This window comes from Salvelinus namaycush, unplaced genomic scaffold (genome assembly GCF_016432855.1).
Source record: "Salvelinus namaycush isolate Seneca unplaced genomic scaffold, SaNama_1.0 Scaffold118, whole genome shotgun sequence".
Taxonomy (NCBI): Eukaryota; Metazoa; Chordata; class Actinopteri; order Salmoniformes; family Salmonidae; genus Salvelinus; species Salvelinus namaycush.
In genome coordinates, this window is record NW_024057875.1 from 342,660 (window position 1) to 365,000 (window position 22,341).

The 22,341-nt window shown below is 43.2% G+C and overlaps 1 protein-coding gene across 1 annotated transcript in view; it reads right to left on the reverse strand.

The window, feature by feature from the left end:
- Window positions 1-108: 108 nt before the first annotated feature.
- LOC120036010 (sodium- and chloride-dependent GABA transporter 2-like) overlaps window positions 109-22,341 on the reverse strand; it is a 24,706-nt gene continuing 2,473 nt past the window's right edge. Inside the window, exons 3-16 of the mRNA XM_038982479.1 lie at window positions 21,737-21,871; window positions 19,953-20,093; window positions 19,466-19,577; window positions 19,273-19,317; window positions 17,416-17,545; window positions 16,980-17,114; window positions 12,492-12,595; window positions 4,336-4,460; window positions 3,698-3,810; window positions 3,127-3,264; window positions 2,857-2,959; window positions 2,322-2,425; window positions 1,278-1,427; window positions 109-974 (exon numbers count right to left, since the gene is read on the reverse strand). Coding sequence (XP_038838407.1) covers window positions 807-974; window positions 1,278-1,427; window positions 2,322-2,425; window positions 2,857-2,959; window positions 3,127-3,264; window positions 3,698-3,810; window positions 4,336-4,460; window positions 12,492-12,595; window positions 16,980-17,114; window positions 17,416-17,545; window positions 19,273-19,317; window positions 19,466-19,577; window positions 19,953-20,093; window positions 21,737-21,871 — 1,703 coding nt within the window. The 3' untranslated portion in view covers window positions 109-806. The remainder of the gene's footprint in view (window positions 975-1,277; window positions 1,428-2,321; window positions 2,426-2,856; window positions 2,960-3,126; window positions 3,265-3,697; window positions 3,811-4,335; window positions 4,461-12,491; window positions 12,596-16,979; window positions 17,115-17,415; window positions 17,546-19,272; window positions 19,318-19,465; window positions 19,578-19,952; window positions 20,094-21,736; window positions 21,872-22,341) is intronic.

Consider the following 22,341-nt stretch of genomic DNA (forward strand, 5'->3'; position numbering starts at 1 on the left):
GTGCACAATTGGCCAAGCGTCGTCTGGGTTTGGCCGGTGTAGGCCGTCATTGTAAATAGGAATATTTGTTAAATAAAGGTTACAAGTAAACATACAGAAAACCTTTTAATTTATTATGAGGAGGTTGTTTATGGGGCAAGTAAAAAAATGTAGCACATAGAAATATACAAGGTTCATTAGTGTAACATATGAGGTATATGAAAGGGTTCTGGACTAGGTTATCAAAATGGTAAACAAAATAACAATCCAGGAGGAAAAGTAAACAATAACAGATACAACAGAGAGAAAACCCCTCTGAATATTTAAGAGCAGGTGTAAACATTTGTAGCATGATGCGTCTGAAATGTCAACCATTTGTTTTTGTTGGTGTTGACTTCCATCTGCCATTCAGTCTGGTCAGTTGAAGCCTGGGTTGTATTCATTAGAGCACAGCGTAGCAAAGTATTTGATAGAAAATGTGCTTCTTTTTTTTATTGAACAAGTTCAGGTTGTCCCTCCTTTTTCAGTCCTTTTTCTTCCGTTTGGTGGCTAATTTTTAAATTTCAGTTATTTAGCAGACATTTTTATCCAGAGCAACTTACAGGAACAATGATGGTTAAGTGCCTTGTTCAAGGGCGCATCAGATGTTTTACCTAGTAGGCTAGGGGATTCAAACCAGCTGACCTTTCGGTTACTGGTACAACACTCTTAACCGCTAGGCTACCTGACGCCATAAAGAATACGACCCAGACTTTCATGGTATCCCTGCATAGACCAACCAGGCAGCCCGGCACCCTGACGGTCGAGGTTCTATGATGTCATCAACACTAGACTCCACTGATCTCCTCCATGGCCAGCTTCTCATCCCGACCCCCTGCGATCCTGGGGGGTTTCTCTTGTCCCTCGATGATGACACGCCCACACACGCTGAGTCTGGGTTCGTGTGGCCGTGCCTGGCGCAGGTCACTGGACGGAGTGGTCATCCCTTTAGGATTCTGGGAGGAAGGACATGGTCAAAACACTGAAGAAAAACCACAATACCCACATTCATGCACACACCCACAAAAGCGCGCGCGCACACGCACACACACACACACACACACACACACACACACACACACACACACACACACACACACACACACACACACACACACACACACACACACACAGATATTAAAATGTATACACATACACCTCCCCCACCCACCCCTAAACCAACACATCTATAAGTAGACACCCAGTAGGTGCCTGGTGGGTGATGATGGAGTGACGGTAGGTGAGGTATAGACACTCACCCTCCACAGACACAGCAGAATGTAGACAGGGATGCACATCAGCGGGGTGAGGATGAGGAGAGAGGCCACTCGGGATGCCCAGGGCCCAGGTGCGTACTCTAAATTTAGATTGGTTGATGAACTGGTCAGTGTGTCATACACCAGGGTGATCTGAGGAGAACCAGGAAGAGGTGGAGATGAAGGTTAGCCTTGGATACTGTCGACTTGAACCCGATTTCCAATATAGGGCCAGCCCGAACTGTACTGTGCTGGCTGGGATATTTTATTTTCACATTGTGCTTTCCAGCACAGCTCCAGCAACTGGATGATGCGTACCCAGGCCATTCTAGTACAGCTCGGCTTAGTTTGGCTCGGTATTGTGAAATGGGTATTAGAAAGATAGTGATCAACAAATGTAATTTGCTATTCATTTGCGGATAGAAGGAATACATAGGTGTTTTAATGCAAAGTTGGGAGGGAGAGAGAGACCACGAGGGAGAGAGAGACCACCAGGGAGAGACAGACCACGAGGGAGAGAGAGACCACGAGGGAGAGACAGACCATGAGGGAGAGAGAGACCACAAGGGAGAGAGAGACCACAAGGGAGAGACAGACCACGGGGGAGAGACAGACCATGAGGGAGAGACAGACCACGAGGGAGAGACAGACCACGAGGGAGAGAGAGACCACAAGGGAGAGACAGACCACGGGGGAGAGACAGACCATGAGGGAGAGACAGACCACGAGGGAGAGACAGGAAACATTAAGATAAAGACAGATGCAGAGAGAGAGAGCGAGAGAGAAAGAGAGAGAGAGAGAGAGAGAGAGAGAGAGAGAGAGAGAGAGAGAGAGAGAGAGAGAGAGAGAGAGAGAGAGAGAGAGAGAGAGAGAGAGAGAGAGAGAAAGAAAGAGAAAGAGCAAAAGCTACAGAGAAAGAAATAGAATAAGATGAAAGCAGGAGAGAGATAATGAAGAAAGAGAAGATGAGCATAAAGAAAGAAAGACACAGAGAAAGATGAAAAGAGAGAGAGAGAGAGAGGTGACACAGGTGTCTGTCTTACTCACCCCACAGATGAGTGGTGTCACAAACAGCCAGCAGTACTTCAGCACCGAAGGGAAAGGATGGTAGCCTATCATGTCTTCAATGTTGTCAAGGAAACGGTTCGCACCTGCAAAGCCAATCCATCCACACTTTCTTTTTTAGTCGAGATCCATCTCTTCGTTTTGATAGAAACACTCACACACATGGGTCCCCCCTCGATTGACTGAAAACATGCTGAGACACAGTGGTCTACCATGTGTCCCCCTTCCCTTGTAGACTGGTAATATAACTTCAATTTAGACATAATGTTACTGTGAACTTAATGTACAGATATGAACATGTTGTGACTGGTTGTGACTGTCCTTAGACCCATTGTAGTACTGGACTAAATAGCATGCCCAATGGACAATATTCCTAGAAATAGCATTTTAGTCCAGAACCAGGCTTCATCTGGGTCCAGGAAACTGGCCCTCAGAGTATAGATTCAACTTTAACGACTAGAACAGTAACTACAGTAAACATAGTCGGTACAATCATGTTAGTAGTGACGTCACTCACCGTAGACCCAGGCGACGGCGATGCACTCAAAACATGCAATGAACAGCAGACTGGTCCCACTGGGGCCGTACGAGTCAATCAACTGAAAGAGGACTATCCCATTCTGATGGGAAGGGCAGAAGGACATGGATGTCAGAGGTGAACTGCTGTTCCTAGTGCTATTGAAGAGTTTACTAGCATCCGTCTCTCTCTCCCTCCATCTCTCTTTTTCTCTGTCTCCCACCCTCTATATATCTCTCTTCCACCACTCCCTCTCTCCCTCTCTCCTACCTCCGTGATGAGAGGCAGACCCAGTAGGAAGCAGACTACAGCGATGACTAGTACTAAGATCTCTCTCCGGCCAGGCCTCCGCAGTACACCAGGGAACATGTCAGTGATGGATGTGGCCAAGCTCTCTACACACACAAACTGGAAGGGTACACACACATGTTCACAAGACACACACACACACACACACACACACACACACACACACACACACACACACACACACACACACACACACACACACACACACACACACACACACACACACACACACACACATGTTCACAACACACACACACATGTTCACAACACACACACACATACATGTTCACAAGACACACACACATACATGCACAAAGATGTATCCTGTCAACTGAAAATTACACATTACCTGATTTAAGCTTAATAAATTAAATACAACTCTATCACACACACACACACACACACACACACACACACACACACACACACACACACACACACACACACACACACACACACACACACACACACACACACACACACACACAGCCACACAGCCACACACAGCCACACACAGCCACATGGACAGTACCTGGCTGTCCAGGCCCAGTAAGATAACCATAAGAAAGAAGAGGACGGCCCAGAACTGGGCCCCTGGGAGCAGGGACACGGCTTTGGGATAGGCGATGAAAGCCAGACCAGGTCCTGTGGGAAACAGCCCACACACACACATTAGTTTATTCATATTTGCAGGTAAATATCACCGGCTTAATGTTGTGTGGAGGAGACCAGTTGAGATAGAGGTTTTATGGTGTGGTACATTGGGCTGAAGGGCCCTCTTGTGGCCATTATTGGTTATGACAGTGAGCAGTATCGTACCTATAGCACAGGCTTCTCCATCTCTACTGGGAGATACTGGGAATGCAGAATCTTGTTCCGCCCCAGCACTAACATACCTATTTCACATCAACTAATTATAGGCTTCAGTCTGGACCACAATTTCTTTGATCAAATATGTCTGTGCTGGAACAAACATCTGCACACCTAGCACATTTTTCGGCCCAGAGTTGGAGATCCCAGCTTCACAAGATATATAACAGAAATTAAGGAATCTCATTCTATATCAAGGTGTTGACAAACTTGACCTCTGCAGTAAGGAGTGTGACTTTGAAAAAGTGATGAAGACGAGGAAGGAGGAGGAAGAGGGGGATGTGGAGGGTAGAGGCCCACCTCCTTTAACGACTTCATTCATGTCCACGTCGAGTGAGTGAGCCATGAATCCCAGTACGGAGAACACGGCGAATCCAGCAAAGATGCTGGTGGCACTGTTGAGAATGCAGAGCGCCACGCAATCCCTGGAACACAACATGGTAGTTAAAATCACTATCACTCCCTGGAACACAACATGGTAGTTAAAATCACTATCACTCCCTGGAACACAACATGGTAGTTAAAATCACTATCACTCCCTGGAACACAACATGGTAGTTAAAATCACTATCACTCCCTGGAACACAACAAGGTGTGTAAAATCACTATCACTCCCTGGAACACAACATGGTGTGTAAAACCACTATCACTCCCTGGAACACAACATGGTAGTTAAAATCACTATCACTCCCTGGAACACAACATGGTAGTTAAAATCACTATCACTCCCTGGAACACAACATGGTAGTTAAAATCACTATCACTCCCTGGAACACAACAAGGTCTGTAAAATCACTATCACTCCCTGGAACACAACATGGTACGTAAAACCACTATCACTCCCTGGAACACAACATGGTGTGTAAAATCACTATCACTCCCTGGAACACAACAAGGTCTGTAAAATCACTATCACTCCCTGGAACACAACATGGTAGTTAAAATCACTATCACTCCCTGGAACACAACATGGTACGTAAAACCACTATCACTCCCTGGAACACAACAAGGTCTGTAAAATCACTATCACTCCCTGGAACACAACATGGTGTGTAAAATCACTATCACTCCCTGGAACACAACATGGTAGTTAAAATCACTATCACTCCCTGGAACACAACATGGTGTGTAAAATCACTATCACTCCCTGGAACACAACAAGGTGTGTAAAATCACTATCACTTCCTGGAACACAACATGGTGTGTAAAATCACTATCACTCCCTGGAACACAACATGGTGTGTAAAATCACTATCACTCCCTGGAACACAACATGGTAGTTAAAATCACTATCACTCCCTGGAACACAACATGGTGTGTAAAATCACTATCACTCCCTGGAACACAACAAGGTGTGTAAAATCACTATCACTCCCTGGAACACAACATGGTGTGTAAAATCACTATCACTCCCTGGAACACAACATGGTAGTTAAATTCACTATCACTCCCTGGAACACAACATGGTAGTTAAAATCACTATCACTCCCTGGAACACAACATGGTAGTTAAAATCACTATCACTCCCTGGAACACAACATGGTACGTAAAACCACTATCACTCCCTGGAACACAACATGGTAGTTAAATTCACTATCACTCCCTGGAACACAACATGGTAGTTAAAATCACTATCACTCCCTGGAACACAACATGGTAGTTAAAATCACTATCACTCCCTGGAACACAACATGGTAGTTAAAATCACTATCACTCCCTGGAACACAACATGGTGTGTAAAATCACTATCACTCCCTGGAACACAACATGGTAGTTAAAATCACTATCACTCCCTGGAACACAACATGGTGTGTAAAATCACTATCACTCCCTGGAACACAACAAGGTGTGTAAAATCACTATCACTCCCTGGAACACAACATGGTAGTTAAAATCACTATCACTCCCTGGAACACAACATGGTGTGTAAAATCACTATCACTCCCTGGAACACAACAAGGTGTGTAAAATCACTATCACTCCCTGGAACACAACATGGTGTGTAAAATCACTATCACTCCCTGGAACACAACATGGTGTGTAAAATCACTATCACTCCCTGGAACACAACATGGTGTGTAAAATCACTATCACTCCCTGGAACACAACATGGTAGTTAAAATCACTATCACTCCCTGGAACACAACATGGTAGTTAAAATCACTATCACTCCCTGGAACACAACATGGTAGTTAAAATCACTATCACTCCCTGGAACACAACATGGTAGTTAAAATCACTATCACTCCCTGGAACACAACATGGTGTGTAAAATCACTATCACTCCCTGGAACACAACATGGTAGATAAAATCACTATCACTCCCTGGAACACAACATGGTAGTTAAAATCACTATCACTCCCTGGAACACAACATGGTAGTTAAAATCACTATCACTCCCTGGAACACAACATGGTGTGTAAAATCACTATCACTCCCTGGAACACAACATGGTAGTTAAATTCACTATCACTCCCTGGAACACAACATGGTAGTTAAAATCACTATCACTCCCTGGAACACAACATGGTAGTTAAAACCACTATCACTCCCTGGAACACAACATGGTAGTTAAAATCACTATCACTCCCTGGAACACAACATGGTACGTAAAACCACTATCACTCCCTGGAACACAACATGGTACGTAAAACCACTATCACTCCCTGGAACACAACATGGTAGTTAAAATCACTATCACTCCCTGGAACACAACATGGTAGTTAAAATCACTATCACTCCCTGGAACACAACATGGTAGTTAAAATCACTATCACTCCCTGGAACACAACATGGTGTGTAAAATCACTATCACTCCCTGGAACACAACATGGTGTGTAAAACCACTATCACTCCCTGGAACACAACATGGTAGTTAAAATCACTATCACTCCCTGGAACACAACATGGTAGTTAAAACCACTATCACTCCCTGGAACACAACATGGTGTGTAAAAGCACTATCACTCCCTGGAACACAACATGGTAGTTAAAATCACTATCACTCCCTGGAACACAACATGGTGTGTAAAACCACTATCACTCCCTGGAATACAACATGGTAGTGTAAAATCACTATCACTCCCTGGAACACAACATGGTAGTTAAAATCAGTATCACTCCCTGGAACACAACATGGTAGTTAAAATCACTATCACTCCCTGGAACACAACATGGTAGTTAAAATCACTATCACTCCCTGGAACACAACATGGTGTGTAAAACCACTATCACTCCCTGGAACACAACATGGTAGTTAAAATCACTATCACTCCCTGGAATACAACATGGTAGTTAAAACCACTATCACTCCCTGGAACACAACATGGTGTGTAAAATCAGTATCACTCCCTGGAACACAACATGGTGTGTAAAACCACTATCACTCCCTGGAATACAACATGGTAGTTAAAACCACTATCACTCCCTGGAACACAACATGGTGTGTAAAATCACTATCACTCCCTGGAACACAACATGGTAGTTAAAACCACTATCACTCCCTGGAACACAACATGGTAGTTAAAATCACTATCACTCCCTGGAACACAACATGGTAGTTAAAATCACTATCACTCCCTGGAACACAACATGGTGTGTAAAATCACTATCACTCCCTGGAACACAACAAGGTGTGTAAAATCACTATCACTCCCTGGAACACAACATGGTAGTTAAAACCACTATCACTCCCTGGAACACAACATGGTGTGTAAAATCACTATCACTCCCTGGAACACAACATGGTAGTTAAAATCACTATCACTCCCTGGAACACAACATGGTGTGTAAAACCACTATCACTCCCTGGAATACAACATGGTGTGTAAAATCACTATCACTCCCTGGAACACAACATGGTAGTTAAAATCAGTATCACTCCCTGGAACACAACATGGTGTGTAAAACCACTATCACTCCCTGGAATACAACATGGTAGTTAAAACCACTATCACTCCCTGGAACACAACATGGTGTGTAAAATCAGTATCACTCCCTGGAACACAACATGGTGTGTAAAACCACTATCACTCCCTGGAATACAACATGGTAGTTAAAACCACTATCACTCCCTGGAACACAACATGGTGTGTAAAATCACTATCACTCCCTGGAACACAACATGGTAGTTAAAACCACTATCACTCCCTGGAACACAACATGGTAGTTAAAATCACTATCACTCCCTGGAACACAACATGGTAGTTAAAATCACTATCACTCCCTGGAACACAACATGGTAGTTAAAATCACTATCACTCCCTGGAACACAACATGGTAGTTAAAACCACTATCACTCCCTGGAACACAACATGGTGTGTAAAATCACTATCACTCCCTGGAACACAACAAGGTGTGTAAAATCACTATCACTCCCTGGAACACAACATGGTGTGTAAAATCACTATCACTCCCTGGAACACAACAAGGTGTGTAAAATCACTATCACTCCCTGGAACACAACATGGTAGTTAAATTCACTATCACTCCCTGGAACACAACATGGTAGTTAAAATCACTATCACTCCCTGGAACACAACATGGTACGTAAAACCACTATCACTCCCTGGAACACAACATGGTAGTTAAAATCACTATCACTCCCTGGAACACAACATGGTAGTTAAAATCACTATCACTCCCTGGAACACAACAAGGTAGTTAAAATCACTATCACTCCCTGGAACACAACATGGTAGTTAAAATCACTATCACTCCCTGGAACACAACATGGTAGTTAAAATCACTATCACTCCCTGGAACACAACATGGTAGTTAAAATCACTATCACTCCCTGGAACACAACATGGTAGTTAAAATCACTATCACTCCCTGGAACACAACATGGTAGTTAAAATCACTATCACTCCCTGGAACACAACATGGTAGTTAAAATCAGTATCACTCCCTGGAACACAACATGGTGTGTAAAACCACTATCACTCCCTGGAACACAACATGGTAGTTAAAATCACTATCACTCCCTGGAACACAACATGGTACGTAAAACCACTATCACTCCCTGGAACACAACATGGTACGTAAAACCACTATCACTCCCTGGAACACAACAAGGTAGTTAAAATCACTATCACTCCCTGGAACACAACATGGTGTGTAAAATCACTATCACTCCCTGGAACACAACATGGTAGTTAAAACCACTATCACTCCCTGGAACACAACATGGTAGTTAAAACCACTATCACTCCCTGGAACAGAACATGGTAGTTAAAATCACTATCACTCCCTGGAACACAACATGGTAGTTAAAATCCCTATCACTCCCTGAAACACAACATGGTGTGTAAAACCACTATCACTCCCTGGAACACAACATGGTAGTTAAAATCACTATCACTCCCTGGAACACAACATGGTAGTTAAAACCACTATCACTCCCTGGAACACAGCATGGTGTGTAAAATCACTATCACTCCCTGGAACACAACATGGTAGTTAAAATCACTATCACTCCCTGGAATACAACATGGTGTGTAAAATCACTATCACTCCCTGGAACACAACATGGTAGTTAAAATCAGTATCACTCCCTGGAACACAACATGGTGTGTAAAACCACTATCACTCCCTGGAACACAACATGGTAGTTAAAACCACTATCACTCCCTGGAACACAACATGGTAGTTAAAATCACTATCACTCCCTGGAACACAACATGGTAGTTAAAATCACTATCACTCCCTGGAACACAACATGGTGTGTAAAATCACTATCACTCCCTGGAACACAACATGGTAGTTAAAATCACTATCACTCCCTGGAACACAACATGGTAGTTAAAATCACTATCACTCCCTGGAACACAACATGGTAGTTAAAATCACTATCACTCCCTGGAACACAACATGGTAGTTAAAATCACTATCACTCCCTGGAACACAACATGGTGTGTAAAACCACTATCACTCCCTGGAACACAACATGGTAGTTAAAATCACTATCACTCCCTGGAACACAACATGGTGTGTAAAACCACTATCACTCCCTGGAATACAACATGGTAGTTAAAATCACTATCACTCCCTGGAACACAACATGGTGTGTAAAACCACTATCACTCCCTGGAACACAACATGGTAGTTAAAATCAGTATCACTCCCTGGAACACAACATGGTGTGTAAAACCACTATCACTCCCTGGAATACAACATGGTAGTTAAAATCACTATCACTCCCTGGAACACAACATGGTAGTTAAAATCACTATCACTCCCTGGAACACAACAAGGTAGTTAAAATCACTATCACTCCCTGGAACACAACATGGTAGTTAAAATCACTATCACTCCCTGGAACACAACATGGTAGTTAAAATCACTATCACTCCCTGGAACACAACATGGTAGTTAAAATCAGTATCACTCCCTGGAACACAACATGGTAGTTAAAATCACTATCACTCCCTGGAACACAACATGGTAGTTAAAATCACTATCACTCCCTGGAACACAACATGGTAGTTAAAACCACTATCACTCCCTGGAATACAACATGGTAGTTAAAATCACTATCACTCCCTGGAACACAACATGGTGTGTAAAACCACTATCACTCCCTGGAACACAACATGGTAGTTAAAATCACTATCACTCCCTGGAACACAACATGGTAGTTAAAACCACTATCACTCCCTGGAACACAACATGGTAGTTAAAATCAGTATCACTCCCTGGAACACAACATGGTGTGTAAAACCACTATCACTCCCTGGAATACAACATGGTGTGTAAAATCACTATCACTCCCTGGAACACAACATGGTAGTTAAAATCAGTATCACTCCCTGGAACACAACATGGTGTGTAAAACCACTATCACTCCCTGGAACACAACATGGTAGTTAAAACCACTATCACTCCCTGGAACACAACATGGTGTGTAAAATCACTATCACTCCCTGGAACACAACATGGTAGTTAAAATCACTATCACTCCCTGGAATACAACATGGTGTGTAAAATCACTATCACTCCCTGGAACACAACATGGTAGTTAAAATCACTATCACTCCCTGGAACACAACATGGTGTGTAAAATCACTATCACTCCCTGGAACACAACATGTTAGTTAAAATCACTATCACTCCCTGGAACACAACATGGTAGTTAAAATCACTATCACTCCCTGGAACACAACATGGTGTGTAAAATCACTATCACTCCCTGGAACACAACATGGTGTGTAAAATCAGTATCACTCCCTGGAACACAACATGGTGTGTAAAATCACTATCACTCCCTGGAACACAACATGGTAGTTAAAATCACTATCACTCCCTGGAACACAACATGGTAGTTAAAATCACTATCACTCCCTGGAACACAACATGGTAGTTAAAATCACTATCACTCCCTGGAACACAACATGGTGTGTAAAATCACTATCACTCCCTGGAACACAACATGGTAGTTAAAATCACTATCACTCCCTGGAACACAACAAGGTAGTTAAAATCACTATCACTCCCTGGAACACAACATGGTAGTTAAAATCACTATCACTCCCTGGAACACAACATGGTAGTTAAAACCACTATCACTCCCTGGAACACAACATGGTAGTTAAAATCACTATCACTCCCTGGAACACAACATGGTAGTTAAAATCACTATCACTCCCTGGAACACAACATGGTAGTTAAAATCACTATCACTCCCTGGAACACAACATGGTAGTTAAAACCACTATCACTCCCTGGAACACAACATGGTGTGTAAAATCACTATCACTCCCTGGAACACAACATGGTAGTTAAAATCACTATCACTCCCTGGAACACAACATGGTGTGTAAAATCACTATCACTCCCTGGAACACAACATGGTAGTTAAAATCACTATCACTCCCTGGAACACAACATGGTAGTTAAAATCACTATCACTCCCTGGAACACAACACGGTGTGTAAAATCACAATCATGTAGTGTTTGCTTATGCAACCTCACAGGAGGGTACTGTACATAAGAACAATGAACACATAATCAATTACACTTACCAGTGTCCTTTTAGCTGTAGTTAGTTCAAACTAAACACTTGAAGGTATTTGAGTTGCGCTTGACTTAGCGTGGAGTTTGCACATTTGGGACCATTCCATTGGTTCTATTGTACACAGCAAACTATATCAAGCATAGCTCAAGTGTTGAAAAACATGTGACATAATGATGTGTTTGACCCAGGTCTGGGTGATCCAAATCAAATAACGTCAAGAGGGACGTAGCATGCTACTCTAAATCAATGTGAGAGGATACCGTTTGGAAAGAAAAGAGATGTGCAGTTTTTCACTTTTGGGACCATTCCATTGGTTCCCTTCGTAAAGCGCAAACTATAAATCAAGCAGAGTTGAAGTACCTGAAAATATGTTTGTTTTTATGTGAGGATTCAAAGAGAGTTTTGAAGGGGAAGCTGTGTGCAGTGGTGTGTCACACTGACTTGTAACAGTTGTTGTTGTACTTGTTGTAGCTGCCCAGAGAGGTGAGGACCCCTTGACATACAGCGTAGGAGAAAAACACCTGGGTCCCTGCATCACGCCACACCTAGAGAGAGAGGGAGAGAGGGATAGAGGGATGGATGGAGAAAGGGAGAAGAGAGAGAGAGGGTAGGAGAGAGAATGGGAGGTATGGAGGAAGGGAGAAGAGAGATGGAGGCAAGGAGGGAGAGGGAGAGAGGGGGGTGAGGCAAGGAGGGAAAGACAGGGGGGAGGGATGGAGGGAGGAGAGAGGAGAGGGAAGGAGGGAGGTAGGAAAGAGAGTGAGAGGGATGGAGACAGGGAGAAGAGAAAGAGAGAATGAGGGGGGCAGAGTACAGGAAGAAAGAATATCTAGTTTACTGCCACATGTTCAGCTACTTTCACTCATTAAAGTAAACAAAAAAACGGTCAAAACCATGAGGTTTTCATCAAATACATCTCCTGTAGACCCAGAAAACATTGGATACATTTCTCTGTCAAAGCTGACAACAATCAACTACAACTTGTGTAACATCAGGTTTGTCTAGGGCCAATAATCTGGGCTCTCTACTGTCTTTCTCAGGCCAACATCCATCTGTGTCCATTCATGTGAGTGTTTGTGTGTATGCGTGGCTGCCTGTGTCTGCTTGCACTTCCTATGTGTGTGTGTTGACAATATCTCAGCAGACCCTCAGCAGACCCATTCATATCAGCATCTGGTTCGTGTTAGCAGGAGGGCGATAGGGCCTGGGAGGCCTGCAATCTGCCCCATAACAAAGTCCATTATCCATCCCAGTATAATCCACATACTACCACAGCCAGCTGGGATGGGCCCCTTCATTTCTCCTCTCTCTGTCTATACACAGGCCCCTAGAGCTCTTCTCTCTGTCTATACACAGACCCCTAAACCTCTTCTCTCTATCTATACACAGACCCCTAAACCTCTTCTCTCTGTCTATACACAGACCCCTAAAGCTCTTCTCTCTATCTATACACAGACCCCTAAAGCTCTTCTCTCTATCTATACAGACCCCTAAAGCTATTCTCTCTATCTATACACAGACCTCTAAACCTCTTCTCTCTGTCTATACACAGACCCCTAAAGCTCTTCTCTCTATCTATACACAGACCCCTAAACCTCTTCTCTCTGTCTATACACAGACCCCTAAACCTCTTCTCTCTATCTATACACAGACCCCTAAACCTCTTCTCTCTGTCTATACACAGACCCCTAAAGCTCTTCTCTCTGTCTATACACAGACCCCTAAACCTCTTCTCTCTATCTATACACAGACCCCTAAACCTCTTCTCTCTGTTTATACACAGACCCCTAAACCTCTTCTCTCTGTCTATACACAGACCTCTAAATCTCTTCTCTCTATCTATACACAGACCCCTAAACCTCTTCTCTCTGTCTATACACAGACCCCTAAACCTCTTCTCTCTGTCTATACACAGACCCCTAAACCTCTTCTCTCTGTCTATACACAGACCCCTAAACCTCTTCTCTCTGTCTATACACAGACCCCTAAACCTCTTCTCTCTATCTATACACAGACCCTTAAACCTCTTCTCTCTATCTATACACAGACCCCTAAACCTCTTCTCTCTGTTTATACACAGACCCCTAAACCTCTTCTCTCTGTCTATACACAGACCCCTAAACCTCTTCTCTCTGTCTATACACAGACCCCTAAACCTCTTCTCTCTGTCTATACACAGACCCCTAAACCTCTTCTCTCTGTCTATACACAGACCCCTAAACCTCTTCTCTCTGTCTATACACAGACCCCTAAACCTATTCTCTCTGTCTATACACAGACCCCTAAATCTCTTCTCTCTATCTATACACAGACCCATAAACCTCTTCTCTCTGTCTATACACAGACCCCTAAACCTCTTCTCTCTGTCTATACACAGACCCCTAAACCTATTCTCTCTGTCTATACACAGACCCCTAAACCTATTCTCTCTATCTATACACAGACCCCTAAAGCTCTTCTCTCTGTCTATACATAGACCCCTAAACCTATTCTCTCTGTCTATACACAGACCCCTAAAGCTCTTCTCTCTGTCTATACACAGACCCCTAAAGCTCTTGTCTCTGTCTATACACAGACCCCTAAACCTCTTCTCTCTGTTTATACACAGACCTCTAAACTAATACACAACTCTCACTCCAGACTTCTTCCCCAAATCCAAAATAAAACACATGGCATGCAGTCGAACACACATTTTCTCCCGGGTCTGTTCTTCAGCTGTGTCGGGACACAGAGTTACATAACCGATCATCACCCGGACCCTGAAGTGTATTCATTTGGCCACCGTTCCAGTCAAAGTCACTGGGGATTCCCACGATAGCGCCCCCGTCCTCCTCTCAATCCTCCCCAGGTCTCTAATTGCTTTAGCGACTTCTCTCACACCCTACACCTATGAACTTAAAGATGTTAGGTTTGTGACTATCCTTTTGTCCGCACATGATATGACACATCTGTCTTGGCGAATGTTTGCTGGGATACCTAGAAAGATGATGTTGTACAGTAATTTAGTTGTTTGAGAATCAGTGTTTTAGCCACAAGGTTAATTAACGTAATATTATTCACCCTCCCCAATGTTGACGTTTGCTCTCGCTACGGAAAAACAGCACGTTTCCGTTTATAATAGACTAGTTGAAATATGATACAAAGAAACAAACTCACAACAGCTCATGACACTGCCCAAATACCCAGCAGGCTTCATTTGCAGCAGTTTGCACCCTTTTTGAGCCTACTCCTGATCCAACGAGCCCCACACAACAGGAAGCAAAGTTGGAAGATAGTTGACCCCTGAAACGAGGCTTGACCTCTTCAGGGACCGCGATACCGGACCCCAGAATCCATCAGGTCACATGCCAAGTTGTACTAAGGTCAAAGGTAATCCATACCAAAGAACGTCTCTTTTATGGGACTCTCTGGCACCTGAAGAAATCGTCTGAATGCCTGAGTGTTTGACCGTTGCCATTGACGTTCGGTCATTGGACTACGACCAAGGAGTATCTTAAATGAATGAGTGGGGAAAATACAAAACTGACCCAAGATCAGCGTTTAGGGGCAACTTCATCCTACTCCGGGAGGATGGTGTTTTTGTTACTGTGTGTTGATGTTATGGTGTGTTGGGGTTACTGCTTAACTCTAAAGGGTCTTGGTTCGCTTTTCTTGCTAAGACCCCAGTTCCGCTTTGGGATTGTGAGCAGAAAAAGAGAGAGAGAGAAAATGCTAGAGAACATAGTAGAGGAAGTAGTGTCTGCCATCTTCACTCCCTACTACCATCTTTCCTCTCTACTACCATCTTTCCTCCCTACTACCATCTTTATTCCCTACTACCATCCTTCCTCCCTACTAACATAATTCCTTTCTACTACCATCTTTATTCCCTACTACCATCTTTATTCCCTACTACCATCTTTATTCCTTACTACGATCTTTCCTCTCTACTACCATCTTTATTCCTTACTACGATCTTTCCTCTCTACTACCATCTTTATTCTCTACTACCATCTTTCCTCTCTACTACCATCTTTATTCCCTACTACCATCTTTCCTCCCTACTACCATCTTTATTCCCTACTACCATCTTTCCTCCCTACTACCATCTTTCCTCTCTACTACCATCTTTCCTCTCTACTACCACCTTTCCTCTCTACTACCATCCTTCCTCCCTACTAACATAATTCCTTCCTACTACCATCTTTATTCCCTACTACCATCTTTATTCCCTACTACCATCTGTATTCTCTACTACCATCTTCACTCCCTACTACCATCTTTATTCCCTACTACCATCTTTCCTCTCTACTACCATCTTTCCTCCCTACTAACATCTGTATTCCCTACTACCATCTTTCCTCCCTACTAACATCTGTATTCCCTACTACCATCTTTCCTCCCTACTAACATCTGTATTCCCTACTACCAGCTTTCCTCCCTACTACCATCTTTCCTCCCTACTACCATCTTTCCTCCCTACTAACATCTTTCCTCCCTACTAACATCTTTCCTACCTACTACCATCTTTCCTCTCTACTACCATCCTTCCTCCCTACTAACATAATTCCTTCCTACTACCATCTTCACATTTAACATTTAACATTTAAGTCATTTATCAGACGCTCTTATCCAGAGCGACTTACAAATTGGTGCATTCACCTTATGATATCCAGTGGAACAGCCACTTTACAATAGTGCATCTAAATCTTTTAAGGGGGGGGGGGGGGGGGGGTTAGAAGGATTACTTTATCCTATCCTAGGTATTCCTTAAAGAGGTGGGGTTTCAGGTGTCTCCGGAAGGTGGTGATTGACTCCGCTGACCTGGCGTCGTGAGGGAGTTTGTTCCACCATCTTCACTCCCTACTACCATCTTTCCTATCTACTACCATCTTTATTCCCTACTACCATCTTTCCTCCCTACTACCATCCCTGTCCCATCAGTCTTACCCCAGGTTCCAAGATCTTGTCCATTTGAGGCCAGAGATAGTACTTTAGGCCCTCTCCAGCCCCTGGTAGAGTCACACCTCGGATAAACAGGATGAAGAGCATCAGGTAGGGGAACGTTGCTGTGAAGTACACCACCTGTGGTCACACATGAAGACACACACACACACACACACACACACACACACACACACACACACACACACACACACACACACACACACACACACACACACACACACACACACACACACACACACACACACACACACACACACACACACACAAAGATTGTACAGACTGAAACAGGGAGGTACTACCTGGACTTGGCCAATAAGAAGCACTCATTTTAGTTTTCCCTTGCAAAACATTTTGCTGCGGTGTGCCCTAGTGAATTTGATCCTGTTGTTTTGGTCTGTATGGGAGGCTGCCAGCTCACCTTGCCTGTAGATTTGACTCCCTTCCAGATGCAGAAGTAGCAGATGATCCAGGCCAGCAGCAAACAGAGAGCCAGGTCCCAATGCACAGCACCCAGAGACACATGATCTGATGTCCTCAACACCCGACGACTGGGGAACAACACACACACACACACACACACACACACACACACACACACACACACACACACACACACACACACACACACACACACACACACACACACACACACACACACACATATGTAAGCACGCATGCACACACACACACACACACACACACACACACACACACACACACACACACACACACACACACACACACACACACACACACACACACACACACACACACACACACACACACACACATGAATACACACACACACACACACACACACACACACACACACACACACACACACACACACACACACACACACACACACACACACACACACACCATGGCAGTTCACAAATGTTTAGCAGCAAGGGAGAGTACTTGATGATGATAAATGGAAACAGTGCTTTTTATTGAATTATTATTTAGTTTTATGCTTTCCCCAAACCGTAACCCTAACCTTCACCATTTGGAATTAATACCTAAACTTAACCCTTTTAGTTGTTTCTGTTTTAACCTAGTAACCATGCGGAATTAACCCAGTAACCACAAGGAATTAATGGGTCAAAATCGACATTCATCAAATTACGTCAAATCCCAATACCATGACCCTCTATGTACTACATACCATCTTAGACATGGTGTTTTATTTCAGAGATCCGCTCCCCACACAAATCTAACCTATACAAATCCCAATACCATGACCCTCTATGTACTACATACCATCTTAGACATGGTGTTTTATTTCAGAGATCCGCTCCCCACACAAATCTAACCTATACAAATCCCAATACCATGACCCTCTATGTACTACATACCATCTTAGACATGATGTTTTATTTCAGAGATCCACTCCCCACACAAATCTAACCTATACAAATCCCAATACCATGACCCTCTATGTACTACATACCATCTTAGACATGGTGTTTTACTTCAGAGATCCGCTCCCCACACAAATCTAACCTATACAAATCCCAATACCATGACCCTCTATGTACTACATACCATCTTAGACATGGTGTTTTACTTCAGAGATCCGCTCCCCACACAAATCTAACCTATACAAATCCCAATACCATGACCCTCTATGTACTACATACCATCTTAGACATGGTGTTTTACTTCAGAGATCCGCTCCCCACACAAATCTAACCTATACAAATTCACAGCGACAGCCGACCCGACAGAAAAACACGTGTTCTTTTTCCAACTTTATAGTCTCCATATGGAGCCTCTGCACGAATACAGAGACTAAAGAGCATCGGCATGATAAATACAGATGTTCCATTTCCACCCAGTTTAGTTTAGAGGGTTTTAGTTTAGGCTTTGAACCCCAAATAAAGGACACATATTGTTCTCATTTAGAAGAAAACGCTTCAGAATGCTGTTCTCAGCCCATGTCCCAATCCTGCACCACCCGGAAACACCATCAGGAATGTATCATGTGGGAAGAACCATGGCCTCTTTCGAAATCACCAGACTAGTCTAACAAAACAACAACACTGAATTTGAACACAAAATAATCCTTATCGAGCCCTCTAATTGGTTGTTTTATGGTTCCCTCCAGGCAGTAATTGGCTAATTTCCCTTACCCGGTGTTCTACTGGGCTGCTGGGCCGTTGGGTGGGCCCTATATTGTCTGTCAGCATGACTCATCATCATCACTATCAGTATGTGTGTGTGCGTGTGTGTGCGTGTGTATTTCAGAAGTTATGATTGGTTTTAAACTTACGCCCAAAACTCCTCCTCAGGAGACGTGATCTTCATGGTTTCATTACTGAAAGAGAAAGAGGGGGGTAAACCGATGAAAAAGCAGTGAGAAATAGCAAAAGGAACCACAATGCAGTAATCTCAATGTATGCATGACTGCACCTCATCAACACCCAGTGTATCTGATATCTTCAAAGTACAATAAGCAGGCCTACCTCAACATATTGTAGTCATTATAGTCTGTCTGGTTGTGAAGGAAGGACCAGTCTGAGTCCAACTGGGAGAGGTGTGGGTTCAACAACATGGAACTCAAATTATGACAGTTCTCTGTGAGAATGTTAGAGAGAGAGAGACAGAGACAAGAGAGAGACAGAGAGAGAGACAGAGACAGAGACAGAGAGAGAGAGAGAGAAAGAGAAAGACAGAGACAAGAGAGAGACAGAGACAGAGACAGAGACAGAGAGAGAGAGAGAGAAAGAGAAAGACAGAGACAAGAGAGAGAAAGAGAAAGACAGAGACAAGAGAGAGACAGAGACAGAGACAGAGACAGAGACAGAGACAGAGAGAGAGAGAGAGAGAGAGACAGAGAGAGAGAATTAGTGAGTGAGTTTGAGTAAGTAAGTATGTGCACATGCATACGTGCACGTGTGTCTATGTCTACGTGTGTGTGTGTGTGTGTGTGTCTGTGTTGAGTTCCTGTACCAGTATTCCACTCATTGTCACAGGTGGACCAGGGCAGTGGATTCCTGAAGGAGTTGAATAGGTAGAACAGACCCCAGGCTAGCACCACTATGTAATAGATGTTCAAGTACGCCACAATCACTTGGGATGCAATTCCCACTCCTGTAGATGGAAAAGCAACGCCAGGTTAACATTTGATAAAGTGACCGTTCTTTAAATAATTTAGTAACTTAGCACAGTGGTCAAACCATGGATCTGGAGAACTACAGGGCCTGCAGGCTTTTGGTCCAGACCAGCACTACAACACCTAAATAAACAAACATCTCATTGAGACTTTGTTAAGTTGAATCAGGAGTGTTAGTACTGGAACAAAAGCCTGCTTACTACCTAGCAAATTACTGTTACATATAGAAACTGTCAAATGTATTTGTTTTCAATCAAGGTCTTTGTATACAGCAGCATCTCATGAGTTTAGCCTGAAACAACACATTTTAATCCCTGTTTTAACTGGCACAAGGCCCGATTCCCAGACACAAATAATGGATAGTCCTGCACTAAAAAGCCATTTTAACGGTTATGTAATCAAAAATGTAATCTACGTAATCTCCAAAAGTAATTATTATCATGAGAGGGCCATAAACTATCTAGTAATGCTGCATACTCCAAGAAAGGTTCAAATCTCACCTTTCTGGCAAGAATAGTTATACATTGCTGAGGTGTAGTCACTTTTGAAGATACAAGCTCAAGTACACAGTAGAAATATCATGAAAATATGAAAATATTAAATATTTTATATTATGTATTTCCTATTCAACAGAACTCTTGAAATGACACGAATAAAGGCTCGAAATTATACACGCTTTCGAAATATAGTATAATCAAATTATACAACGACTAAGTATAAGATTTCACCTTCCTTATAACTGTACATATTTGTATGTTTAGTGTTAGAGAAAATGTGCATATTATCTAAAGGTCTCCCCCCATCGCTGTGAACGGCTCACTGAGCTCGTTTGGAACTTGCCTTTCATCTCATATTAATCTTGTACGTCTGTTACAAGCAGAAAGTGTTTTTTGTTTAAAATGTATGAATTATTTTAATTTCTTGTCAATAAATCGATCTCTGAATGTGGTACAGCGACGAAACCACTGTCTCCCGCTGCGCTACGATGTAAGGACTCCAGGCATATGCGTCGTTAGTGGCTGTGATGTAGGGTTCAGCCAGGAGTTGATGGAGAGTCGGAAGAGTGAATAAAATGGTAGGAGGGACACCCCACATATACTCCTGTGTCCGTGAGAATCAGGACTACTGCTCAATGCAAGCCATTTCAACCTATGGTGTCCACAGATCAATTTATCAGTGAAAATGTCAGTCGGAAACGATACCAGAACCACGCATGTCCCCAAAACAGGGGACTTGACATCTATTAATAAAGAAGACTGCTACAAGCTCTCACAGTCTCACGTCAGAACTAGACATTCATCCATGTTCCTCAAACGTCAAATTTCGAAGATGTTCCAAACGTCAAATTTTTAAGTGTTTAAGGTTAAGTTTTGGCATTAACTCTGCATTTTTAAGGTTAGGCATTAACTCCGAATGCTTAAGGTAAGGGTTAAGGTTTGGGTTAGACTTAAAACAAAAATATCAAAAAGCACTTTCTTTCTGGATTCGAACATGCTACTTTTGGAACCAAACTGTGACTTGTATCATGGGTGACCTGACTGGAAGATTCACCATAGGCTAAATCTGTGTCTGGGGAACTGGCCCATAATGTAATAATGTAAGGAGCAGACAGAGTAATCACCTTCGAACATGGGACATATCTTCCTCCAGGCTGTGACCCCGCCCTCGCTGGTGTACTGGCCCAATGCCGTCTCCAGGAAGAACACAGGGATACCACAGAAGAAGAGGAACACAAAGTACGGGATAAAGAAGACACCTGTGGAGGGTTAGAAACACCAATGAAGAAGAGTGTTTACTGTATGAAAGGTGTGTTGCTATGGTAAATAGTAAAATAGAACAGCAGGAAGGATACAAAGATAAAGCCATTGAGATGAATGACAAAACATTTTGTGTGAATAGACCAAGGAAATGCTTATTGACATGTCCGTTGTGTGATGATGCGGTATTGCTGTACAGTAGTTAGAACATGTTCTTTAGCTACGAGTCCATGAAAAGAGTTGACAGCTGAATAGATATCCTTCATAAGGAAATGAATGAACTTTCCAGTGAATACAGAGAGGCTGCACAAAAGCAATTGCAGGCCTGGTATCCTTGTTTTTTAGGATGCATACATCTTTTGTTGCTCACAGAATATTAGAGGTGAAGCTCCGCCCACAGGGTTAGCGGACACAAGAGTCAACTCCCTCGGGCAACATCTTTCTTCTCTCTCTCTCTTTCTTTCTTCTC